This window comes from Microtus pennsylvanicus, chromosome 11, assembly GCF_037038515.1.
Source record: "Microtus pennsylvanicus isolate mMicPen1 chromosome 11, mMicPen1.hap1, whole genome shotgun sequence".
In the NCBI taxonomy this organism is placed as follows: Eukaryota; Metazoa; Chordata; class Mammalia; order Rodentia; family Cricetidae; genus Microtus; species Microtus pennsylvanicus.
Genome location: NC_134589.1, coordinates 55,430,825 through 55,452,016, shown reverse-complemented (window position 1 = coordinate 55,452,016; position 21,192 = coordinate 55,430,825). Strand labels below are relative to the sequence as shown.

The 21,192-nt window shown below is 43.8% G+C and overlaps 1 protein-coding gene across 3 annotated transcripts in view; it reads right to left on the bottom strand.

Annotated features, from left to right (window-relative positions):
- The window catches only part of Shisa6 (shisa family member 6), a 294,162-nt gene that overhangs the window by 9,757 nt on the left and 263,213 nt on the right, over window positions 1–21,192 (bottom strand). For 2 of the 3 annotated variants that reach the window (XM_075992135.1, XM_075992133.1), the window contains one exon: window positions 3,686–3,742. The exons of the other annotated variant lie outside the window; for it this stretch is intronic. In XM_075992135.1, the coding sequence (XP_075848250.1) occupies window positions 3,686–3,742 (57 nt within the window). The remainder of the gene's footprint in view (window positions 1–3,685; window positions 3,743–21,192) is intronic. 3 annotated transcript variants of the gene reach the window in all.

The following is a 21,192-nucleotide window of genomic DNA, read 5'->3' as shown; positions in this document are numbered from 1 at the left end:
TGAGGGGCTATGATTTGGAAGTGTAAGCTAAACGAACCCTTTCCTTCCCCACTTTTTTTTGGTTGTGGTGTTTTAATCTTAGCAGTAGGAACCCCAGCTACGACTACATGGATCATAAACGCATCCATGTCTACATGGATGTAGCTGTAGGCTGACCCATTCTGCTAGTTGGTCAGTCTGACTTTAGAGCAACTCTAGTGCCCAGGGAGGAGCTGGAGACAGAATCCAACTCCATTGCAGCTCCAATCCACATTCGATCCATGCTGCCATGCATCTTTGGTGCAGCACCCTTGGGCCTCTCTATGCTCCACACTTGACAAGCCTCTGTGAGCCACACAGCCACTGTTACTTACTTTAAGCCCCTTCTCAGACACTGTCTTCATAATTTCTAAGCCCCCAGAAGGAAAAAAAAACTTGAGCAAAATCTGCTTGTCGTGTCCTTCCTCTTTTCTCTCATTTTCCCTGAGATAGACCCTAAGATTCCAAGGTTAGCGGAGACACAATGGAGTGTGGTTCATTGTCAGATCCAGGGAAAGAGTCAAGGAAGGAGTGGAGATGGTGAACAGCTGATGATGGTATACGCATGCTGAGTGGGCTGTGGAGGAAAGATTAGGATAAGCACAAGAGAGGAGAAAGAATGAGGGAGGAAGCAGGGAGCATGGGGGTCTGAAGGGAATGGAGGTCCAGGGGAAGGAGACACAATGCCTTAATGTTTGATTGACATGAGAGGAGGAGCCAAAAAAGAAGCCAACAGTTGGTTTCCAGAGAGATAGTGATACCATTCCCAGAAATGATGTAGCGTGGAAATAGCAGTCCATCCATCCATCCTCTTTGTCTGGGACTCCTTAAAGCCAAAGATGTTCTAAGAAGGGGCAGGCTCCAAGGTGGGATAGATGTTACGGTTTTCTACACTTCTTGGCACAAAGCATTACATTATAGACCACAAGAATCCTGTTGTCCCTAGGCCGTATCCAAGGATTGCCCCGGGCATGGGAACTCCTGGCTTTTCTCTTTCCGTGCCTGCATTGTCACCCCCAGAACTGGGGATTGAGCCAGGGGATTTCAGCCAATAAGCTGGTGTTTGCGCCAGCTTCGTGCATATGTGAGGGGGTGAGGGATGCTCTGTATCCCAAAAGATCAGAACATGCTGTACAGAGAGAGCCTCCCTGGCATGGGCCAGGACAGATGCCAGGAGGTAGGGTGGGCACGAAACGGAGAGCGCTGCTCCCTTGGTTAACTACCAGCAATCCGCACTTATTGTTTCTTCTCCTCTCCCCATGCTGGAGAAGAACAGGGCTCCTTCTGCGTCTTGGCACCTTTCTCTCACTGAGGTCATTGCTCAGTGTCCCTATCTAAATGCAGTAGACCCACATAATATCATCTACTGCTTATCCTGAAATTCCCACTGAGTCAAGACCGCCTTGCCTTTTGTGCTGTGTTTGCCTGAGCTCTCTATTCCCCCCGATTAAGCTTGTCTTCTATTGAGATGCTTTATTTGTTCTCTATCACATTTTCCCTTAACTAAAGGCTGGTGACTGTGACCTTGTTCTGTTTTGCCCTTCCTCAATGATACCTGCTCTCCCATATTCCATCTCCCTTCAGTTGGCTAGACTCCGCTTCGTGTCTCACCAGTCTTTCATGATTTGACATGACTTGGTCTTGTTCATCTCAAGTGACCTTAGAGACTTTTGCACTAGTAGGCCTGCTTTCTAATTCTTTCCTGTCTCTCTCATGTTACGTGGCCCAAAATGAGGACCTAGTTAGTGCCTTTTGGTTGATTGCACAGATGTAGGCCCTCCCTGCTCTCCTGATTGTTCTACTCATTCCTTGACGGGAAAGGGTACCACCAAAGGAAGGAATGTAGGCAAGCTCTACTTCAACTGTGTCACAAGCTGCCTAAGGACAGGAACTGGGGCCTCTCTATCCCAATTCCTTATACCAGCTGGAAGAGCGAGAGAAGACAGGAAGAGGTGGAGTAGGGAACAGCCCTTCTGTTTGTACTCAAGAGTCTATGCTTGTACTGGCTCTTCCTGAGGAGGCTCAGCTCAGTGGTGGTTCATTCCAGAATGTCACTGAACAAGTGGGGGCCTTCCTTGCCTGCCTTTTCTGGTTTCTCTTCCCACTTCCTAATCACGACAGCGTTCCCCAGCTAATACGCTGCCTTCTGTTTTCTTTTTTCAGAATTCTTGCATGGATATCCCCTACTTTCAAGTCTTCTGTTACTTTCTTAATGATTACTAAGAACATCTTAGCTCCAACTTTAAGCTACCTATGGGATGTTTTCTTGTATCTTCTACAATCATAGCAAATTCTGTAAGTTCAGATTCAAATTCACTATCACCAATTCCATTCCTGCCCGCTCACTGTTTTTCTTATTCCTTGGATAGTATCCACAGCCAAGCCTTCACTCTTCCAAATACTCTTAGATCTCCATTCCAGTCTTTATTGGTTCTCATCGAGGTATAAATTTTGAGTGACTACATATTCTTAATTCTTCCTTCAGGATGTTCCAGCTCTCCGTCTTCCTTATTGTCCCCACCATCAGTGTTACAACTGGCATCACCCTCGTTAACTAATCCCTACAATTTCTCAGTTCTTTGTTTTCTTAGATTTTACACCCAGAAACATCCAATTACGGTCCTGCTCTCATGACAGGCATCCCAAAGTACTGGAAGGGTATGTCGAAACACCCCATTCCCTCTTCCTCATCCAGATGTGCTCCACTTCTGTGCTAAGGTGCTGTGCAATGTGGCTTGAGAGTGGTAATCCCATTGCCAGGTGAGTTGCTCCGTTTATCTTATTTTTCTCTTGAAATATGGTGGTGGGGGGCAAATACTGGTCTTGTGCATGTGAGGCAAATGTGCTATCACTGACCTGTACCCTTAGTTTTTGTTTTGAGACACTAGCTCACTGAGTTTTCCAGGTTGGCCTTGAACTAACTCTACCCCAAATAGGTCTTGAGTTTGCAATCCTCCTGGGTCATTTTCCTTAGTATATGAGATTGTAGGTCTAAGTCTGTACACTGTCAGACATGACTTCAGGTTTATATTTGTGTTGAGTGTGTCTCTTGGGAAACATCTATTGGTTATTATTATTCAATTCTTAAACTTTTAGTGAAGAGACAAAAGTGATGGACAGGTTAGAGTTTACATGGCTGTCCAATATTCTACTGAGTTTTGAGAGAGACTCCAAATAGTTTTTATCTAGGTTTCCAGATGTTGAGATGTGGTCTTCTGGGAGGACATTAGAACCTGACAGGGCAAGGTGGCCCTGCTACACACACAGTTCCTTTGCTAACACTCCTCTGATGGACAACTGTCAACTTCTTCTCTGTCCAGAGAATAAAGCTTGACCAAATCTTGTTTCATTTGCAAATGATTCAGAATGGCTCTGGGCAAAGGAGAACATTAGTCTGCTTGCTACAAACAGATGGAATCTGTGAACCCAAGGAGTGATGGAGAGTGCAAATTAAATGGATTGGGAAAGGGTCTCCCTTCTCTTTATGTCAGGAAAACCATTCTGATGTCAAAGACGAATACACCCAGGGGACAATGGTCTCAAAGGAAGAGGGAAGCTGTGTGGCCTGGAGAAGGGCAGGGGCATGGCTCCACCGCCTTCTCCTATCCTTAGAATGGAGCCACTTGGCATGCAGGTGGAATGCAGGGCATGCTCAATTAGCTCTCACCGTGCGTAGGGGTCTGGGTAGCACTGCTTAAGATCGGATGGTTAAACTGACGATCACCTGAAAGTCACAGAAAAGACATTTGACAGGAAGTCAAGAATGCTATTGGCTCTTCAACACCCCAACAGTTCTCTTTACTCGCCTCCGTTTTTCTCCCACTCAAAGGAAGCCTTTTCTAAAAAGAAAGGCTTGCAGCAATATACTAGGCTCGTAACACTCTTCCTGCTGTTTCTGTCTTCTGTCTCCCTCTAACTGCATCAGCTGCATCAGGCTTCTTTGGTCACTATGGTGACTCCCCCAACACACACACATACACAAACACACACACACACCTGGCTGAGTAGCCATAGAGGCTATGCTAGAGTTCATGTGAGGGAGGATGGGGAAGTATTTCACAAGGACACATACATGATACAGCCCACTACAAAGGGGAAGTGGTTTCTTCTTTTACTATATACTGAACAGTATATACTATATACTGTTATAGGTCTGATAACATCTGAGATGCAGAAATCTGTTCGGCTCTGTTCCATGTCTAAGTTCAGGTGTCCTGGGTTCTTGGCTAACTGACACAGCCTGGTAGTTCAAAAGCAAGCCCTCTATTCATCACGCAGAAGCCCACTTAGATTGAATGAACAATAAAATCAATAGAGCCAGGCTGCCAATACTCAGAGTTCAGGGCATTCCAAGGATTTCTAAAATGGTTTGAATGAAGATTTGGCTTGCGTCTAAAGTATACTCCAGCACTGTGATATTGCTTTAACACAACATTATAGTCTTTGCTTTTCACTGGTACATGCATCCGATTTTAGCCAAAACAAAAGGGAGGAAAGCCATGAGATCTTGGCGCTATTTTCCCTGAATTATGCGTCATAGCGCTCCTATCATTGCAGAGCTGGGGTATTGGTCTCCATCTCTGTGCATCTTATTGAGAATGTCTTCCCTACTCCTGGCCTCACCATCTAGATTCTTCACTCTTTTCCCTTTCCTCCTCTCTGGATATCAGGGCTCTGCTGGGCTCAGGTGTCTTCATGGAGACTGAGGCTTTGGTTTATAACTTCCACCTACTTCCCTAAAAGGATCACGTCCATATCAGCATGTGCAGCCTGCGGGATAGGTCTTCGCCTACACATGCACCTCTTCTAGCTCCTTGAAATCTCTTTCCTTCCCAAAGTGACTTTGTCATTTTCTTCTCCAAAGCGCAAGTTCCAGCCCATGACACTGATGTCCCATGAGCTTGGAATTCTAAATGTCAGTCATCTTAGCAATCTCTGTTATCCTCCATAACCCAATAAAACACAAAGCCTTCTATAATAATCTCCTGGATCCAGGCCCACAAGTCATTATTTTTTTTTAACGATGGTTTCTCTTCTGTCATTTCTAAGACAAATTGTCCTCTTTCCTCCTAACACACCACAATTCCAGAATGGTTCAGTGATTGCTTAGTTCCTCTCTTGAAACTGGGTCCTTCAAATAAACGGACAGACTATCCAGTTAGGGTGGGAGCTGGGGGAGCAGGCTAGCATTCCTCAGAGTGACCCTTCTCGAGGAAGACTAAGTTACAGCCAGAAAAAAAAAACGATGTCAAAAGTTGAATCCATTCTGCATTAAACCTGAATTTAAGCAATAAGAGAAAATTCCTCTTCATGTGAGAGAAAGAGGGGGGAGGACAAAGGAAAGAGGGGAGGAGAGAGTTGAGGCAGGGAGGAGAGAGAGAGAGTAGAGAGGACTGTATGGGGATTCTGGGATGTTAAAATTCAGGAGGCTGAAGTAGGTGGGGAGGGTTTGAGGCCAGCCTGGGCTACATAATGAAAAGCCTTATCAGAATAGGGAGAAGACAAAGAAGGGGTCAACTTTTGTTCTTTCTTTGCTTGTGTGGTTTATTTTCTCATTTTAAAACCATGTACCAATATCAAGAAATAGAATCCAGATTAGATGGATGGAGTGGCAGTGGGCGACATTTTGAATCTTCCATCTTAAGAGTCCCTGTGACAGAAGGAAGGGTGCTGGATACCTGACATTTAGGGAATCATTTCTCATAGCCAGATACACTCCATTACCTGTGTTAAATTCAGGTCATTTTTTTTCTTTTTGAATTCTTTCTGTAATTTTAATTAATTACTGTACTTAGTTGGGCACACAGTATACAATTTAAAGACACATATACAATGTGAACTGATCAATCCGGATTAATTAGCATGCCCATGTCACTGTTTTATGTTTGAAAGCTTTAAGCTCATCTCTTCTACTTAGTCATAAAATACAGAACAGGCCTTGAGAATGGCACTTGCCACCCCCACCTGTGATGTGGAGCCCTAGAACTTAACCAGCTTCTGTCTTGTCTTGCTCCCCCACATACTTCCCAGCTTCTAGCAATCAATATTCAATATTCAGATCAACTGTTTCGGCATCTACACACAGGAAGAACACACTGTAATCTGTCTTTCTCAGCTGACATATTTCACTTAACATAATGTCCTCCAGGTTTGTTTATTCTCACATGCATCTTTTTTCTTGACTAATCCTTAAAATGATATCGACTAGGGAGAGGAGTCAAATGAATTTATACTATTGGCCTGTCATAGGCAGGCACTATATGAAACTCCCCAAACTGTAATCTTTACTGCAGCATTACAAGATGAAGTCAAAATCAGCTAAGTGACTTGACTTGAGATACGTTTGGCGTTTTGCTCCTTGTTTAAGACTCACTGAAAGTAAATTTTTTTACTATTTGCTCTTTTATAGTGTGTGCTGGCATTAAGGAATCGCATTTCAAATGAAGTACAGAAATGAAAATTAAACTGCCCTAAAATAACCACTGTGACATTTTGTTCCATTTCCTCTTATTTCCCTTGCTTCACAAAGGGCTGTGAATGCTCATTCTCTCTCTCACACACACTTAAACAACATTACAATGAATAATTGGTGTGTGTGTCATTTTCTCATGCAGATTAATATGCTTAAAAGGAATCAAAACATGATGGTGGTTTCATCTTCACATTTGTGCAAAACAGCAAATGTAGAAGACTACTCATTGCAACATTTTTACGCCAGCAAGAGCAAGGGGACAGTTCAGTATTTGTCTTTGCATAGCTGCATATTTATGTAAGTCTCCTGTATACAGGGCACACATATACATAAATGCCTATGTTAAAATGTGCAGCTTCTGTACACTGTACATATTATTTTAATCTTTTCTATGTTTAATGAACATCATGAATATATTTATGAAATAATCAATGAAGCATAGCTTTATGATTTCATCAAAGTTCTTCCTATAGGATAGTCTATCCTTTATTTCTATATGTCACTTAAGCAAAATCTATTTGTTTAAGCACAGTATAACCTAAGTATATTTGAGTATTCTTCCAGTTTGGGTATTTGGATTGCTTAGGAATTTAATAACATTACCTCAAATAACCTTGAGCACCGTCTTTGGCTGAGTCTTATTTCCTTAGGCTAATAACTACAGTTTTTGGGTCAACACATCATCAATTGTCTCCTAGTGTGCCAAGGTAGATGGTCGATTTTCTAATGCTGAAGCACTTCCGTCTTCCTGGGACACGACCCATTTGTTTCATTTTCATTGCAACGCTGGATTTCATTTGCTCACGTTGAACTTATATATGTATACACATATGCTCCTAAAGAATTTGGATTTTCTGTGCTAACACTGCTATGGTTTGTATTAAAATTATGCTTTTGTGAAGTGAAGCGACTAGGACCACATCTTTATTTGTGCTTTGAAATCACTCATCCAGCATTTGAAATACTGGCTATTTAGGGGCTCTGGAGGAATGCAATAGTAGAAACATCTGATGGTGTGTGTTTGTGTGTGTGTATGTGTCCATGTCTGTGTTTGTCTGTTGTGTGTCTCTGTGTGGATCTTGTGAATCTCTGTCTTGTGTGCCTATTTCTGTGTGTGTCTATGTGTGTATCTTGTGGATCTGTTGAGTGTATGTGTGTGTGTGTATGTCTGTGTATCTCTTGTGGGTCTCTGTGTGTCTATCACTGCATGAGCATCATGAGTTGATACTGCTGTCGTCATCAGTTTAGAGATAAGGAAACAGAGATCGGAAGAGGTTGTTCAAAGTTCTGTAGCTAGCAGCTGAGTCTGGAGCTGGTGCTAGACCCTAAATCCTAATCAGTGTGTGTACTGCCTTCTCATACTTGAGAATATTATTCACTCACTCACTCACTCACTCACTCACTCACTCATTCTAGTTTTCTTATTCTAAATTAAATTTGCTGTTTTTATTTTTCTTTAAAATATCAACGCTGAGATGGCTCAGCCATTGAGAACACTTGATAGTTTTGCAGAAGGTCTAAGCTCTATTCCAAGCACCTGTATGGCTTCAACTGCATAATTACTCCAGTTCTAGGCGATTCAGTGCCCCCTCCTGCACATACAGGGTTTCCATGCAGGCAAGACACTGATACACATAGAATAAAACATAAAATATCTATTGGACGTTTTAAACTTTATTAGCTTACAACTATTGACACCCCCTCCAAAAAAAAACCCTCTGTAGATAAAGGCATATCCTTTTTCTAATTTTCAGGGATTGACACAATGATTTTGGATTAAAAATTAATTCACATAACCATTCGCTTAGAAAGAGCCATCTCATTGGCAGTACATACTTCAATCTTAAAAATTATTGTTTTATTCTTTGGAATATTTATATTTTGGCTATCCCTGTCTCTTTACTGTCTTTGGTTTGGTTTGATATTGTTTTCTAATTTCTGGGCTTGATTCTCCAGCCCATTCATCTTCTGTCTTTTCTGTTTATAATGTCGGGTCTTCAGCAAGTGAACGTATCTCTGGCATTATCCCGTAAGAGTCAGCACACAGTGTCCTTTCTGCTATTGCGACCTAAATGATGCGTAATTGCAGCCTTGATTTCTCTTTGACACAAGAGTTAGGTAGGAGAGTGCTGTTAAATTTCAAAGTGTTTGGGGTTGCGGGTTTGAACTTTTGCCATTAATTTCCAGTTTTATTGTGCCATGGTCAGAGAACAGGGCCTATCCAAATTTCACTTCTTGGGACTTCTTGGGATTTCCTTTGTGAGCTTGTGTAAAATCAGTTCTGACGAATGCTTTACAGGCAGTAAAAGACAAGGTGTATTTTCATTTCCTAGAGTACAAACTTGACATCTATCCATTAAGTCAGACGCATGAGACACATTATTCAGGCCCTCTATACCCTAATTCGTTCTTCACCTACTTAATCTGTCAAAGGCAGAGGAGGTGTGGAGAGGTTCCCCCGCTACTTTTGCTTTCCTGTCATTTCCTTTCTGGCTTCCTAACAGAATTGGTTCCTACATTCCAGAGCTACACCTTGCCACGCAAAATGCTCCCGACACTTATGTCTTTTTTTATTTGTGAAGCTTCCCTGTACCCCCAGACAACAGTACTCTCTGTCCTGTTCAGTGCCTCCCTTGCCTGTACATTCACCTGATTTGATATTTATATTGCCAGCTTTGCTTCCTTTTTGTTTGCATTAGCCTGGCAAACTTTGCCTACTCTGTTATAGCTAACCTTTCTGTATCATGTTGTTTTAAGCTTGTCTCTGGAGAATGCAGGCACGGGCACACACACACACACACACACACACACCACGCCTGCATCCTTACTGCCTTCTGGTTTGCCCTGATAACTGACAGTGGTCCCTCTTTGAGCAAGAGTCCTATTTCCTACTGCTATAATTTTGTACTTATTTCTGCACCCCTCCCCCCAAACTCTAGGGACCTTAGCTGCTCTGGCCAGGCAGGTGTTTCTGACGTCTTCAGCACTTGCTTTTGTTTAGTTGACTTTGCTCAATGCCAAGGACTGAACGGCAGGTCTTGTATTTAGTAGGCTAGTGCTCTATCACTGAACTACATCCCCAGTTCTTTTGGCACCGGACGTAGGTCCTCCCAGTACATCCTGACCACCATTACTTAGGAAGAGAAGACCTCCAGGAAGGGCGTAGGTGCTCTTCTCCAGGTGATGAGAGGAAAAAGCGGCAGCCAGTGAGCCCCTCCTGTAGACTACAGTAGCATAAAGCTAGTGCTCACAACCTACCCAATACTGTAGCCTTTTGGTCCTAACTGAGGAAGAAAGGAGAATGATTCCAAGACAAGACTGACTATGGATACTAGGCACTCATGGCTCCTACCTGAGCTTCAGCTGTTTTCAAAGGAAACAAGTTACTCAAATTATTGGGTTTTGTTTGGTTGGTTGGCTTTTTTTTTTTGGCAGCACATTTTTATTTAAAGATCCCTAGAGAGACAAGATCTTCAGATTTTTGTATATAAGTCATATTGGAGAGGATTGACACACAGCTATAGTAAGTATCTGAGAGGTTCCAAGATGGGTTGTCTGCAGGCTGGAAGCCCTGGAATGCTGAAATGCTAGATTCTAAGATGACTGTCTCAGAACCACGACAACCATTGGTATAATCCAAGGTCAAAAGTCTGAGAACCTGGGATGGTGAGGGTCATGAAGGAGTTGTTCGTGTCATTTTTGGAGACCAAGGGCAGAGAGACAGCAGTTTTAATGCCCAAGGCAGCAGAAAAACCAGACCCCCTTCTTGGAGAAAAGAGAGGTTTCTCTTCTGCGTCTGTTCTCTCCAGCTGTTTGCAGGGATCACCAACACAAAGGGCAGAACTGTTTTGCTTGGTTCACTCACTCCCACTTGCTGGTCCCCTCTGGAAACATCACCACCCCACAGTCCCAAATCAGTGCCTCTACTAGTGCTCCAGGCGTGACTTAATTCAGTCACGCTCATAATTAGACTTATCCACCACCGTCAACCCCTGGAGCAAAAAAAAAAAAAAAAAAAGACTGTACCAACTTTGCTCACTTGTTGTTTCTTAATTGCCTTATGGGAAAAGATTTGCCAATCTTCTCACTGAAGCAATGCCAGCCATACCTATGTTCCATAAAGTTCCAATTACCCTCCAGCTCCCTAGTAGCCTGGAGGCCTTGATGTTCAGGCCAAAGAGATACTGTATGCGATGGGAAAGTTTTGGCTGTGCACTTCTCTCCCAAGTAACTTAAAGATGTTTTTAAAACTTTTGATAAAAATCACTGATCTGTGTTTACATTTCAGACTCTTCACCCATTTAAACAGTTGGAATATTGAAGAGTCTATCAGTGCACAAGCTACTTACAAATCCCTCGTGTTCTCCAGCATAGTTCCTAGACAATCATGTTTTCTGTAGCTCTGACCCCCTTTGTTACCTGCCTTTTTAATGTCCGGGTTTCAGGACATGCCCTGGCCCCTGGGAGAAGTGAGGTGGTTCTTAGCCAAATAAGCTTTGGATCTGTATCCTTCTCTTGGATAAATATTCTGCCTTTTGAAAGCTTCAGAAGCTCAGCTACATAAACTTTGTCTTTGCTATCTGACCATGGAGCAGGGTGCACATAGGAAACACATATGCATCTATTTGGGTATGTTGAGGCGACTTCAGTGTGTGGGCTACATTCAAGGATGTGAGCAGGAAATCCACAAGGGAGGTTCATACTCTGGACCCAGTGGGGAGCTCTGTCCAGACCGGAGTACACAAGGTGGGAGGAAGTTGATTAGTGCCGGCTTATCTTTGAGGGGTACAGCTGGGGTTCATAACGTGCAGGGAAGTGCCGTGGGGTTAATTTCTTCCAGCTTTTCAGAGACTGGCTATTCATTTAGCTCACCCCAAAGCCATGGTACAAGGCAGCCCCTCTAGTGATCCAGAAAGGTCGGTGTCCACTTGGAGAGTCAGGCGGGAAAACTGTCCTCCCTAGGCCTTTTATCACTGACAAATGCTACTCTAGTGCACCCCAAGAATCACAGTATTATCCAGCGTGACGGTCTGAGGCATATAGGAAGCAGTGCTTGTGCAGACGATAGAAAAGCAGAATTCGTGGTGTACACAGCACACGAGAGCTGATAGATCCCCACTTTTGCCAGGAGCTCTTCTTACAGGGATGTGTAGACAGTCTGATAAATCTGGCTTTCTGTCCCTCCCCAGCCTCAACAACTGATCTCATCTCCACTCCTTCATTCACCCGCTTCTCCTCCTCCCCTTGCTTTAGTCAGTTCCCGAGTCTTGGCACAGTGCCCAATGGGGCCACCAGCCTTCCCGATAGATGGGACAGGAAAGCATAACAATTAATTAGTGGCCAGGCCTCATTGATTGATACACCGATGAGACCATAGAATGGAAAAAACCAGCCTCCACTTGAGCTGTAGGCTCTGTGAAGGATGCAGGGATCAGGGGGAGGATCCTTCTGCCCACTAACAGCAGGTGGACCCCTGGCAGAATTGAATAGGCCACTGAGAACCAAACCTTCTTCTCTCATCTCTGCCGCCAAAGCTGATGGAGCTAACCACGAACTTCCCAGCACGGGCACTGGTTTAAAGACTAAGGCAGTGGCCAGTTTTCTCTATGGAACACACTATGAACATAACTGTGTGCAAGAATTTATTTGCTTGTGTATGTGGATGGAGTGGAAAGGGGTGGGAGAGCCGTTGAGGCTGATCTTGACTGTCACTCCAGAGCTTGAAAGAAGAGAGGTCATCTGGTATTTGGAGGACTAGATACTCTAAATGGTAATTCAGTCCTAAGTATAACAAATGGGATTTCTCCTCAGTGGGTCACAGCACAGTTGGGAGAAGGGTACAGACTCAACGTAAAATATAAAGAATAGTTTGATCAATGGGATCCGGAGAAGACAGAACGAATACAGCATGGATGGAGGCTAGGTCCTGATACCACACTCTGGAACTGCCCTGGCAACTTCTGGATCTCCTCCTTGTTCCAGGTCCTGCCACTTTAGGGTCTGCCTGTATGACTGCTAAGAAAGTGTTTCTCAGACATGACTGTCAATCTGGCCTTGAGTCTGCAAATGCAACAAACTCCCCGGGGGTTAAAGCTTAGTTGCTTAAAACCAAAGAGGTATAAACGTTGGCATGACAAAGAATTGTTAGAAAAACACTTCTGGCCCTGTTCTGATTACTAAGGCAAGTAGCTAGCACCCATGTCCTGGTTCATGTCACCTCCCCCAGCACTCCAGGGACTCACAGGAACTCGTTCCTCTGCTCTACCTCCACCTGTCACCCCCTCAGTGCTAATCTCTGATAATGCCTTCCACCCTCATGGGCCTGTGCCCTCTCAACCCTTGCCATCTCCTCCCACAGCCATGCTCAGGTCCTCGGAGGCAATGGCGATTCTCAGCTGTCTGGAAGAAGGGAGTGAATCGCCACTACGCACCATGCACCGCGTGTGATGCTTGGCTTTGCATTGCGATTTCCCCATCTGATTTCCTCACTCTTTCAATGGTGATTAAACACTTCTGCCTCCAAGGCTCTTCTCAACTCTTAATACATGGAAACTGACAGGGATGGAAGGAATCCCACATCTTCCTTTATACCTTAGCTCTCCTGGGATCTTTGGGGTCCTTGTGTGGATTTTTGAATGATAGAACGAGTAAACAAATCAGTTCTTTGAGGCAGCAAAACATGGTGGTGATTTCTCCTGCTTGTGATCTACTGTCTCCTTAAGGCCCGAAGTGGGAACTTGTCTGGACCGGTTTTTATAGTTTATAATGCCTTATGTACGTCAGGATATAGAGGAGTCAGGCAATGCTCTTTTTCCACCTTAAAGCCAACACACTTGGCAGTTATTGGGGATTGGTTGCTATTTTAATACAGGCCAGCGCAACCATTTTTCATCTTAGTATTATGAGATCTCATGAGAGGCAAGCTGTAAGTGTTGGCATCAAAATGTGGGATTCCTCCAAGGACAGGTGGGCTGTCAATGACACCATGAGCTCATTGATTAGGATGCCCTTGTCCAATCTCCATTTCTCCTTACCAGTTAGTGTCTCATACAGTGTTTTTCCAATCCCACTCCTGAGGATCTAGCCTGTGAGCCCCTCCCTAGTAGGTTTGTTTAGTTCCCTATTCTGGCAAGGATTTTCATTCTGCCTGAAAAAGATGATATTGCATGAGTTGCCATACCCACACGGGGGAAACACTGTGTTTTCTACCAGATTAATAAAAATAAAAATAAAAAAAAGCAAACTTTAAGTCTGCTTGGGAAATGTTGCCTGCCACCTGCTGTGATCCACTTGTTTAGGGTAGCTGGGCTCCTCTGAATCCAGAGATGCTCAGGCTGTTTGTTCGGCTTGTGGTTATTGTTATCACCACAAAAGGAGCATTTAGCATCCTCTGCTCAGCTCCAGGGAGCTAATCCTCCTCCTGGCATTGAGGCAGCCCCGAGTGTGTCCACTTGAGCTGCTTAAATCTTGCTTGTGGAATGTCTGGGCATTGCCTAGAAGTGGGATCAGGTGTGAGCATCCTGTGTGTGAGGAGGTGGACCTGTGAGACCCGTGAGAGGGCACATTAGACTTGACCTCTGTCACTGTCCCAGGATGGCCAATTAAATAGGTTCCCTACGGAGGCTTAAGGCCTATGCCAGTCTCTTGAAAGTGGGATTCTTGTGGGATTCATTTGTAGATTTTGGATTCTTTTCACCCTCACCTGGGCATTCCACCCTCCAAACTCCAGATCTCTAGTTTAAGCTTTTGTGTTTTATTGGGTAGCACAAAGTCACTCAATATTTCAATGTATAACTAAAAATAAATAAATAAATAAGTGGAACGAACAATGTCATTAGACATTTCAAAAATGCATATCACTAGGGGAGTCTTGGAAACACCCTGGCACAAAGCAGATCACCCCAGGACCCACATCTACCCTGTAATATTAGGAATGTATCTGACACACTATGATAGTCCCCTCTAGGAAGTGAAATATCTGGTCTTTACTGACATGGTTGATTTCCATGCTTATTATACACATTATAATATCAATGGGAGGAAATTCTAAGTCTGGTGGCTGGCATCAGAAACCACACACATTGCTAGTCCAGTATAAGCAGAGTTTGGTTGTGATTTAACACATCTGCCCATCATCTATCTGTCTGTCTGTCTATCTGTCATCCATCTTCATCATCACCATCTAGCATGTTCTCTTTGAAAATCTTTTAAAGAACTTTTTGTGGGTGCTTTGCTTGCATGTATGTTTGTGTTCCACGTGTGTGCAGGGCCTGCAGAGGCCAGAGGAGGATGTTGGATCCCTTGACACTGGAGTTACAGATGGTTGCTGGCTGCCATCTGTGTGCTCCCTGGAAGAGCAACTGGTACTCTTCCCCGTGGACCCTCTCTCTGGTCCCCGTGTCTTTTCTTCGTGGCAGTCACTATTTGTTGTGGCAGACACTTTGTAATTTATAAAAGTTACGCTCTTGCAACTTCACAACAGACTGAGCCCATTCCCCTTTTAGCAATGGCACAGAACTGCTTAAGGACAGGCAGGAAGAGGCTGAAGCGGGACCCAAAACTGCTTCTCAAGTCTCCGGTGCAGTGACCTTAAACTCTGTACTATACCAACAGGTTTCTAGAATGTTTGCATAGACTCTCCTGGTGAGCTGAATTTCTTGGGGATTTAGATTTGCCAACTGGTAAAAATAGTTGATACTTGAGGAAAAAAAATATGTATTATTACCATTTACACCGCAAACACCTGTATGCAGGTTTGACCAACTCAGTCAAGTGCTGCGTAGCAACCCCTCATCATAGCATCTCCCTTTCGTGGGGACTTGTAGCTTCCTGGTAGCCTTTCTGGGCCTTCGCTTGGACCATGCATCCTGAAAGAATCTGGCTATGCTTCTAGAAAGTGCAGTTAGGTATCTAAAACCAGGAGCTAAGTAGTGAGTCCTCCTTTCCTAGGGACTATCTGCAAATCACTGCTTCCAAACAATGAGTCAAATACTAAGGGAAATAGGTGACCATAGTGGGGGGCCTCTGCCCCTCGCCCCCCATCTTCCTTCCAGCCCCTTACTGGTCTTTTAAGAGTTCCTTCAAGGCTGGGCTGTGGTGGCGCATGCCTTTAATCCCAGCACTCAGGAGGCAGAGGCAGATGGATCTTTGTGAGTTCGAGGCCAGCCTGGTCTACAGAGTGAGTTCTAGGACTGGCTTCAAAGCAACACAGAGAAACCCTGCCTCGGAAAATCAAAAAAAAATAAAAAGCATTCCTTCAAAGCTCAGCCATGACTGTTTCTTCCTCCCTGCAATGCCTTTCCCCCATTTATTTATTCTTTTTTCCCCATATTTTAAGGCTAGCCCAAACGCCACCACCCCTCCATCATAGCTTTCTCCTGTCCCTTTACCCACAAGGGATGATTCCTTAATGTGAACTCACACTCCATGGATTCTCAGGGGTGCTTACCACCTTCCACACTGTATTGTAATTGTATACGCACAAACCTTGTCTCTTAATCATGACAAGTGATTGAGAATCCAATCTCTTTTGACACAAGATCTGTGTTTCCTAATTCTGACATAGTGTTTTCACCTCCTAAGCATCTATTGGATGATTAACTCAGGCTGTTATACCAGGCAACTGGGCAGATGTGAGGGTGCCTCAGACACAACCCAAACTGTAAATAATAGGTATTTGGTAAATATTTTAATGGACAAATGAATATATGTATATGTAATTACAGAGAATATGAAAAATAGTTTGGAAGATTTAGATGCAGTAAGAATGATTAAAAAGGCCTAATGGACTTCACTGGGGCAATGTAGAAGAGTTGGCTTTGGACTGGGAGAAGAGAGATTGGAGCCTCCTCTTTGTATGATGAAAGGCTAAGACAAGGGAGTAGGGAGTAGGGATGGAGCTTGATGACTGATATCTGTGCTGGGGAAGGGTGGCAGCAAAGGCAGCAAAGATGAATTCTTAGTCCAAAAGTTTAAAATGGAAGAGTGGAGACAGGTCCTGTCCTGAGAGGCTTCGTCAGTGACACAGCGAAGATCTTGTTTCCCAGCAGTTTATCTGTGGGAAGGAGCTGAAGAGAGGAAACCTGTTTGGTTCCTGCTCGAGAGATGTGGGTGAGAGACAGTAGGAGGCAAATTGACTCTGACATTTCTCCTAGACCGAGGTATTTATCATTTGTGGTCTTTATACTTGATCAGCCATAGAAGGTAGATGCCAAGGGGACGGGGAAAGAACATTTGGCTCTGTTTCTTCACTGGAGGACCCATTCCTACTGGCTCTTATGTGCAGCAACCATCTCAGGTATAGAAGCCAAGCAGAATCCAGCATTCAGAGTGGCTCCTCACACCTCCAACCTGTCATATTTCTGAGAAGGCCACCTCCTCTGACGTTTTTATCCCGAGGCTCATTACAGTGGCCCAGTCTGGCTTCAAACTCTTGATTCTCTTGCCTATGCCTTGTGAGTGCTGGGGTTACAGGCATGTTCCTCCATGCCTGGCTTGAAATAAAGGTCTCTCTTGGCTCTAAATCCAATGTGGTAAGTAGGGAAGAGGAGAGAGATCCATGCACTGTCTTCTGCCTGCTCCAGGGAACATGGCCACTTTGCTAACACACCCATTCTTAGGTAACTATTTTAGGCAAGGCAGAAATAGCACACTCTCCGGCCTACTCAGTTGAGTTTCTGGAGACCATGGTGCTCAGAGGTAAGACTCACATGGGAGAAGCCTGCAGGGTCTAGAATAAAGTGAGAAAAATATGTCCTGATAGAATGGGAAAAGAATGTTGTTCTCAGCCTTAGGATTTGCATTTGGTTCTGAATCCTGACAGTTCAGAAAGACTATAGTAAAATCCTCGTCTGTGGCTGACTCACTTTGATAGCCATGTTTCAACTGAAATGCCCACTGGAGAGGACAATGCGATCTCATAGGAAATCCTCAAAAAAATTTTTTTTGAGGGAAAAGGTATTCCATACTGATACACCCACCCTCCCCACCCACACCATATTTATTTTCTGTCCTTTTTATTGGAAATTCCGGTATGATAAAGGTGGGCAAGAAATAAGGGTCCATGTTCATTGAGTACCAAACAGCTTGACCTTAAAGCCCATGGACACTCTCTGTCATTTTTTACCCTATCTCCATTGTTTCACCAAACACTTGGTGGTGGTGGTGGTGGTGGTGGTGGTGGTGGTGGTGGTGGTGGTGGTGGTGTGTGTGTGTTCGTGTGTGTGTGTGTGTGTGTGTGTGAGAGAGAGAGAGAGAGAGAGAGAGACTCTGCTGTTGGGGAGTCCCCTTAAGCTCAGCCCACTTTTATCCCAGTTCTCATCTAACAGCTAATGCTGGCCAAGTCCGAGCACATCATTCCTAACTCTTTTCACTCCAGCCTTCTCTGTAGCCTGTCCCATTTCCTCTTCCACACCATGGTGTTGCTATCCATCCTTGATGGTTCTCTTCTTATTTCTCATACCTTCCAACTCCTTCATATCGCATCTCTTCTTCTTGGATTGCACCAAGCATTGTTTATTTTAAGCTGTACTTTAGTTATTATAAATAATGACTATATGTGTTTATTTTCAGTCCAATGTGATGTTTTGGTATATGTTTATATTGAGGTGATTAAATCAGACTAATTTATACAGTATTCTTTTTATATTCTTATCAATTTCCTCTATTTAGAACACTTAAAATCTCATCATTAATTTTCAAACACTTAATGTTTTAGTATCAATATTAATTATAGTCCCTATTATGGGTAACATCCTCAAATCTTACACAAGTTATCTAAGGCATTGATTTTTGTACACAGAATCACTTATGAGTATTAATGTTATAAATATAAAAAGATCCAACAGTGAATGATGGGATCTAAATTTTTTTTTTTTTTTTTTTTTTTTTGGTTTTTCGAGACAGGGTTTCTCTGTGGTTTTGGAGCCTGTCCTGGAACTAGCTCTTGTAGACCAGGCTGGTCTCGAACTCACAGAGATCTGCCTGCCTCTGCCTCCCAAGTGCTGGGATTAAAGGCGTGTGCCACCACCGCCCGGCAAGGGATCTAAATTTTTTATGTCCATGACTTGAACCATCACAGTGACTCCTAAAGGTAGAAAATGACATCATCCCCATTGCACAGAGCTGGGCTCACCGTGGCCTCTTGCTCAGGTCATATGGCGACATGTGGCTGCTACACTGGCCGGTAAACCCAGGCAGTCCTGCCACAGATGCACCCACTTCACCCACGCTGACCACATAAGCATTGTTACTGTTTGCCAGTGCCGCACTTGATCTTGTCATGGTCGCATTCTATTCAAATCAGTTTTGAAGACAACTGGAAAGACTGTATTGGTCTCCTGGGAAACTTGCCCATATGAATACTATAATAAAATAGCAAACATCAGTTGATATTGTCAGTGAGAAGAAAGAGCAATTACTCAGTTCCCCGCTTGCTGTCCAACTCCACTTCTGCTTGTCAGACTGAGAACTGTCTACCAGCCTCACAGAGCTCTGCTCTGTCACCGTGAAATATCCTTGAATTGGTTAAAAATTCGCTCCCTGCTTCCTGTTTTTCTCACGGACACAGAAAGCCATACACAAAGAAGGACGTCTTGAATAAATGACCATCCTGGACAACGGACATTCAACGACATTGATAGAGCTCTCTAGCATGGGACCCTGAGACATTCATTCCAGTGTGACAAAGCAGAGGGAAAGTAGTGGGAAACTTCCACATTTGTTTTCCTCTGTCTGGTTTCTGGGAGGATCTGAGAATCTCTGCTCTCTGAAAACAACTGTGGTTGCTACCGGTTTTAATCTTAAAAGCTATATAATTAACACATGCAATTGTTGGAAAACTAGAAAATAAAGCTAGGCAAGCAAGCAAACAAACAAGCAAACAAATGGTTATTGTGCATTTTGTCCATAAAAATTGGAGCAACGTTGAACCAATTGTTTCTCGATGATAAAAATAGCGTGACTATTTTGAAGGTAGCTCACACACACTTCTATGACTGTAAACGGCAGCTTAGCCTTCCTTTAGCTCTGTGGACACAGCATACTCCTTGCAGCAGTGGTTTGCTTTAAACTGGTTCCTCATGCTAGATATTTACATGGTTTCTACTGCAATGTGTTAGCAACAATACTTTGCAGGAGAACTGTTGTTATTTTCCCTAGAGGAAAATCTCTAGATTCTGTATTTCTGAGTTGTAAAGGTTTCAGACAAGTTTCTTGAGAGAACTGCTGTGCAGATGGATAATTCTGCCTATTTCGAATGGAAATTCCATGATGATGTCCCTTCACTCTGAGCAGCATTGAATCTTTCTTTGAGGGGTCCTCTTCACCAACTCCAAGGGTATGTGTGGGTATACAGTTCTTTCTGTGCATGTCAACCACTAACACGAACATTCATCTTTCTGGCTCACCTGTGTTTGGTAGGGAAAAGGTTTATTGAAGTTTGAATATGTTTAATATCCCAGTGTTTTCTTTAGCACCCTCCCATTGGAACAATTAGCTCATCCTTTATCTTTTCCAAGAGTATTTTTTTTAAGAGTTTGATATATGAAGGACACTGACTCTCCAACATTTCCCTGACTTGTTAGCTTTTGGTCTTTATATTTTTTCCTTAGATATACCACACATTGAAGTGTAGTCAATGTTTTGTCTCTTTGGCCATTTATTAGTTTATAGTATGTAAAGTTTTTGTTAGTTTTTGGTAGTACTGGGATGAAACGTGGGGCCTCCCACAGGCAGGATGAGCGCTGCCCAGGTGAGCCATGCCTCTGCACACCGAGAAGTTTCTGAATCCAGTTTCTGGCCCTAGGTCAGGGTCTGCTCAGTGAGACCATTCTAGTCCCAGGGACACACGTATTGCTTTTCCATGCTTTTATTATGGAATCTATTTGTTCTATGTCGTGAGCTAGGAATTTATTATGAAATGGCTCAATATTGAATGGAATTCAGCCCTTTCTTCATGCTATGTGAATCTGTTTTAATTCCACAGCAAATCATGAGCTTTTGTGAAAAATGACATAGTTTGGAAGCTCAGGGCCCAGGAGAGCAGGAAGAGAAGAGACGTCCTCCAGGCGGAAGGCTGCAAAGGGAGAACACTCGGTGACCTCTACCTAAAGCCTCTCACCAGTTCTGAGGTTATTACCATTCTACCCAGAGTGTCACTGTGTAGCCCAGGCTGACTTTGGCCTTGAGATCCTTCTGTCTTAGCCTTCAGGGATGGGGAGGGGCTGGGATTCTGGTTCTGTTCATCAGGACGAGAGAGAGACCGAGTGGACAGCAGAAGAGCCACTGGAGGAAGGGAGTGATGAGACAAGGACCAGCTCACGAAGGAAGCTACAGCTGAATACAGAAAAGCACGGAACGAGTTCCACTGCAGCCAGCTTCACGCAGCTGCTGTCTGTCATCAGGGCTTGCTGCCCACAAGCATCTCTGTGGGTTTTGAACACCAGCTGAGATGCTTCTGAATGCCCTCCCTGCTGTCCCCTGGTTGCCCAGGGTACACACAAAAAAACAAGCCAGTTCTTTATTAGTAAGTGAGCATTTATTTCTACCCAATGTCTAGGCTGTGATGCTTTCCCTGTGGGTTAAAATTCCTCCTTCAATTTCATGCTGCGTGGTCTACCTGTGTTTGGTACCACTTTTACCATCCCACTTACAAACATGTCCACAGCCTTTAACTATCTAAATGTGTAGAAGCACAAACATCT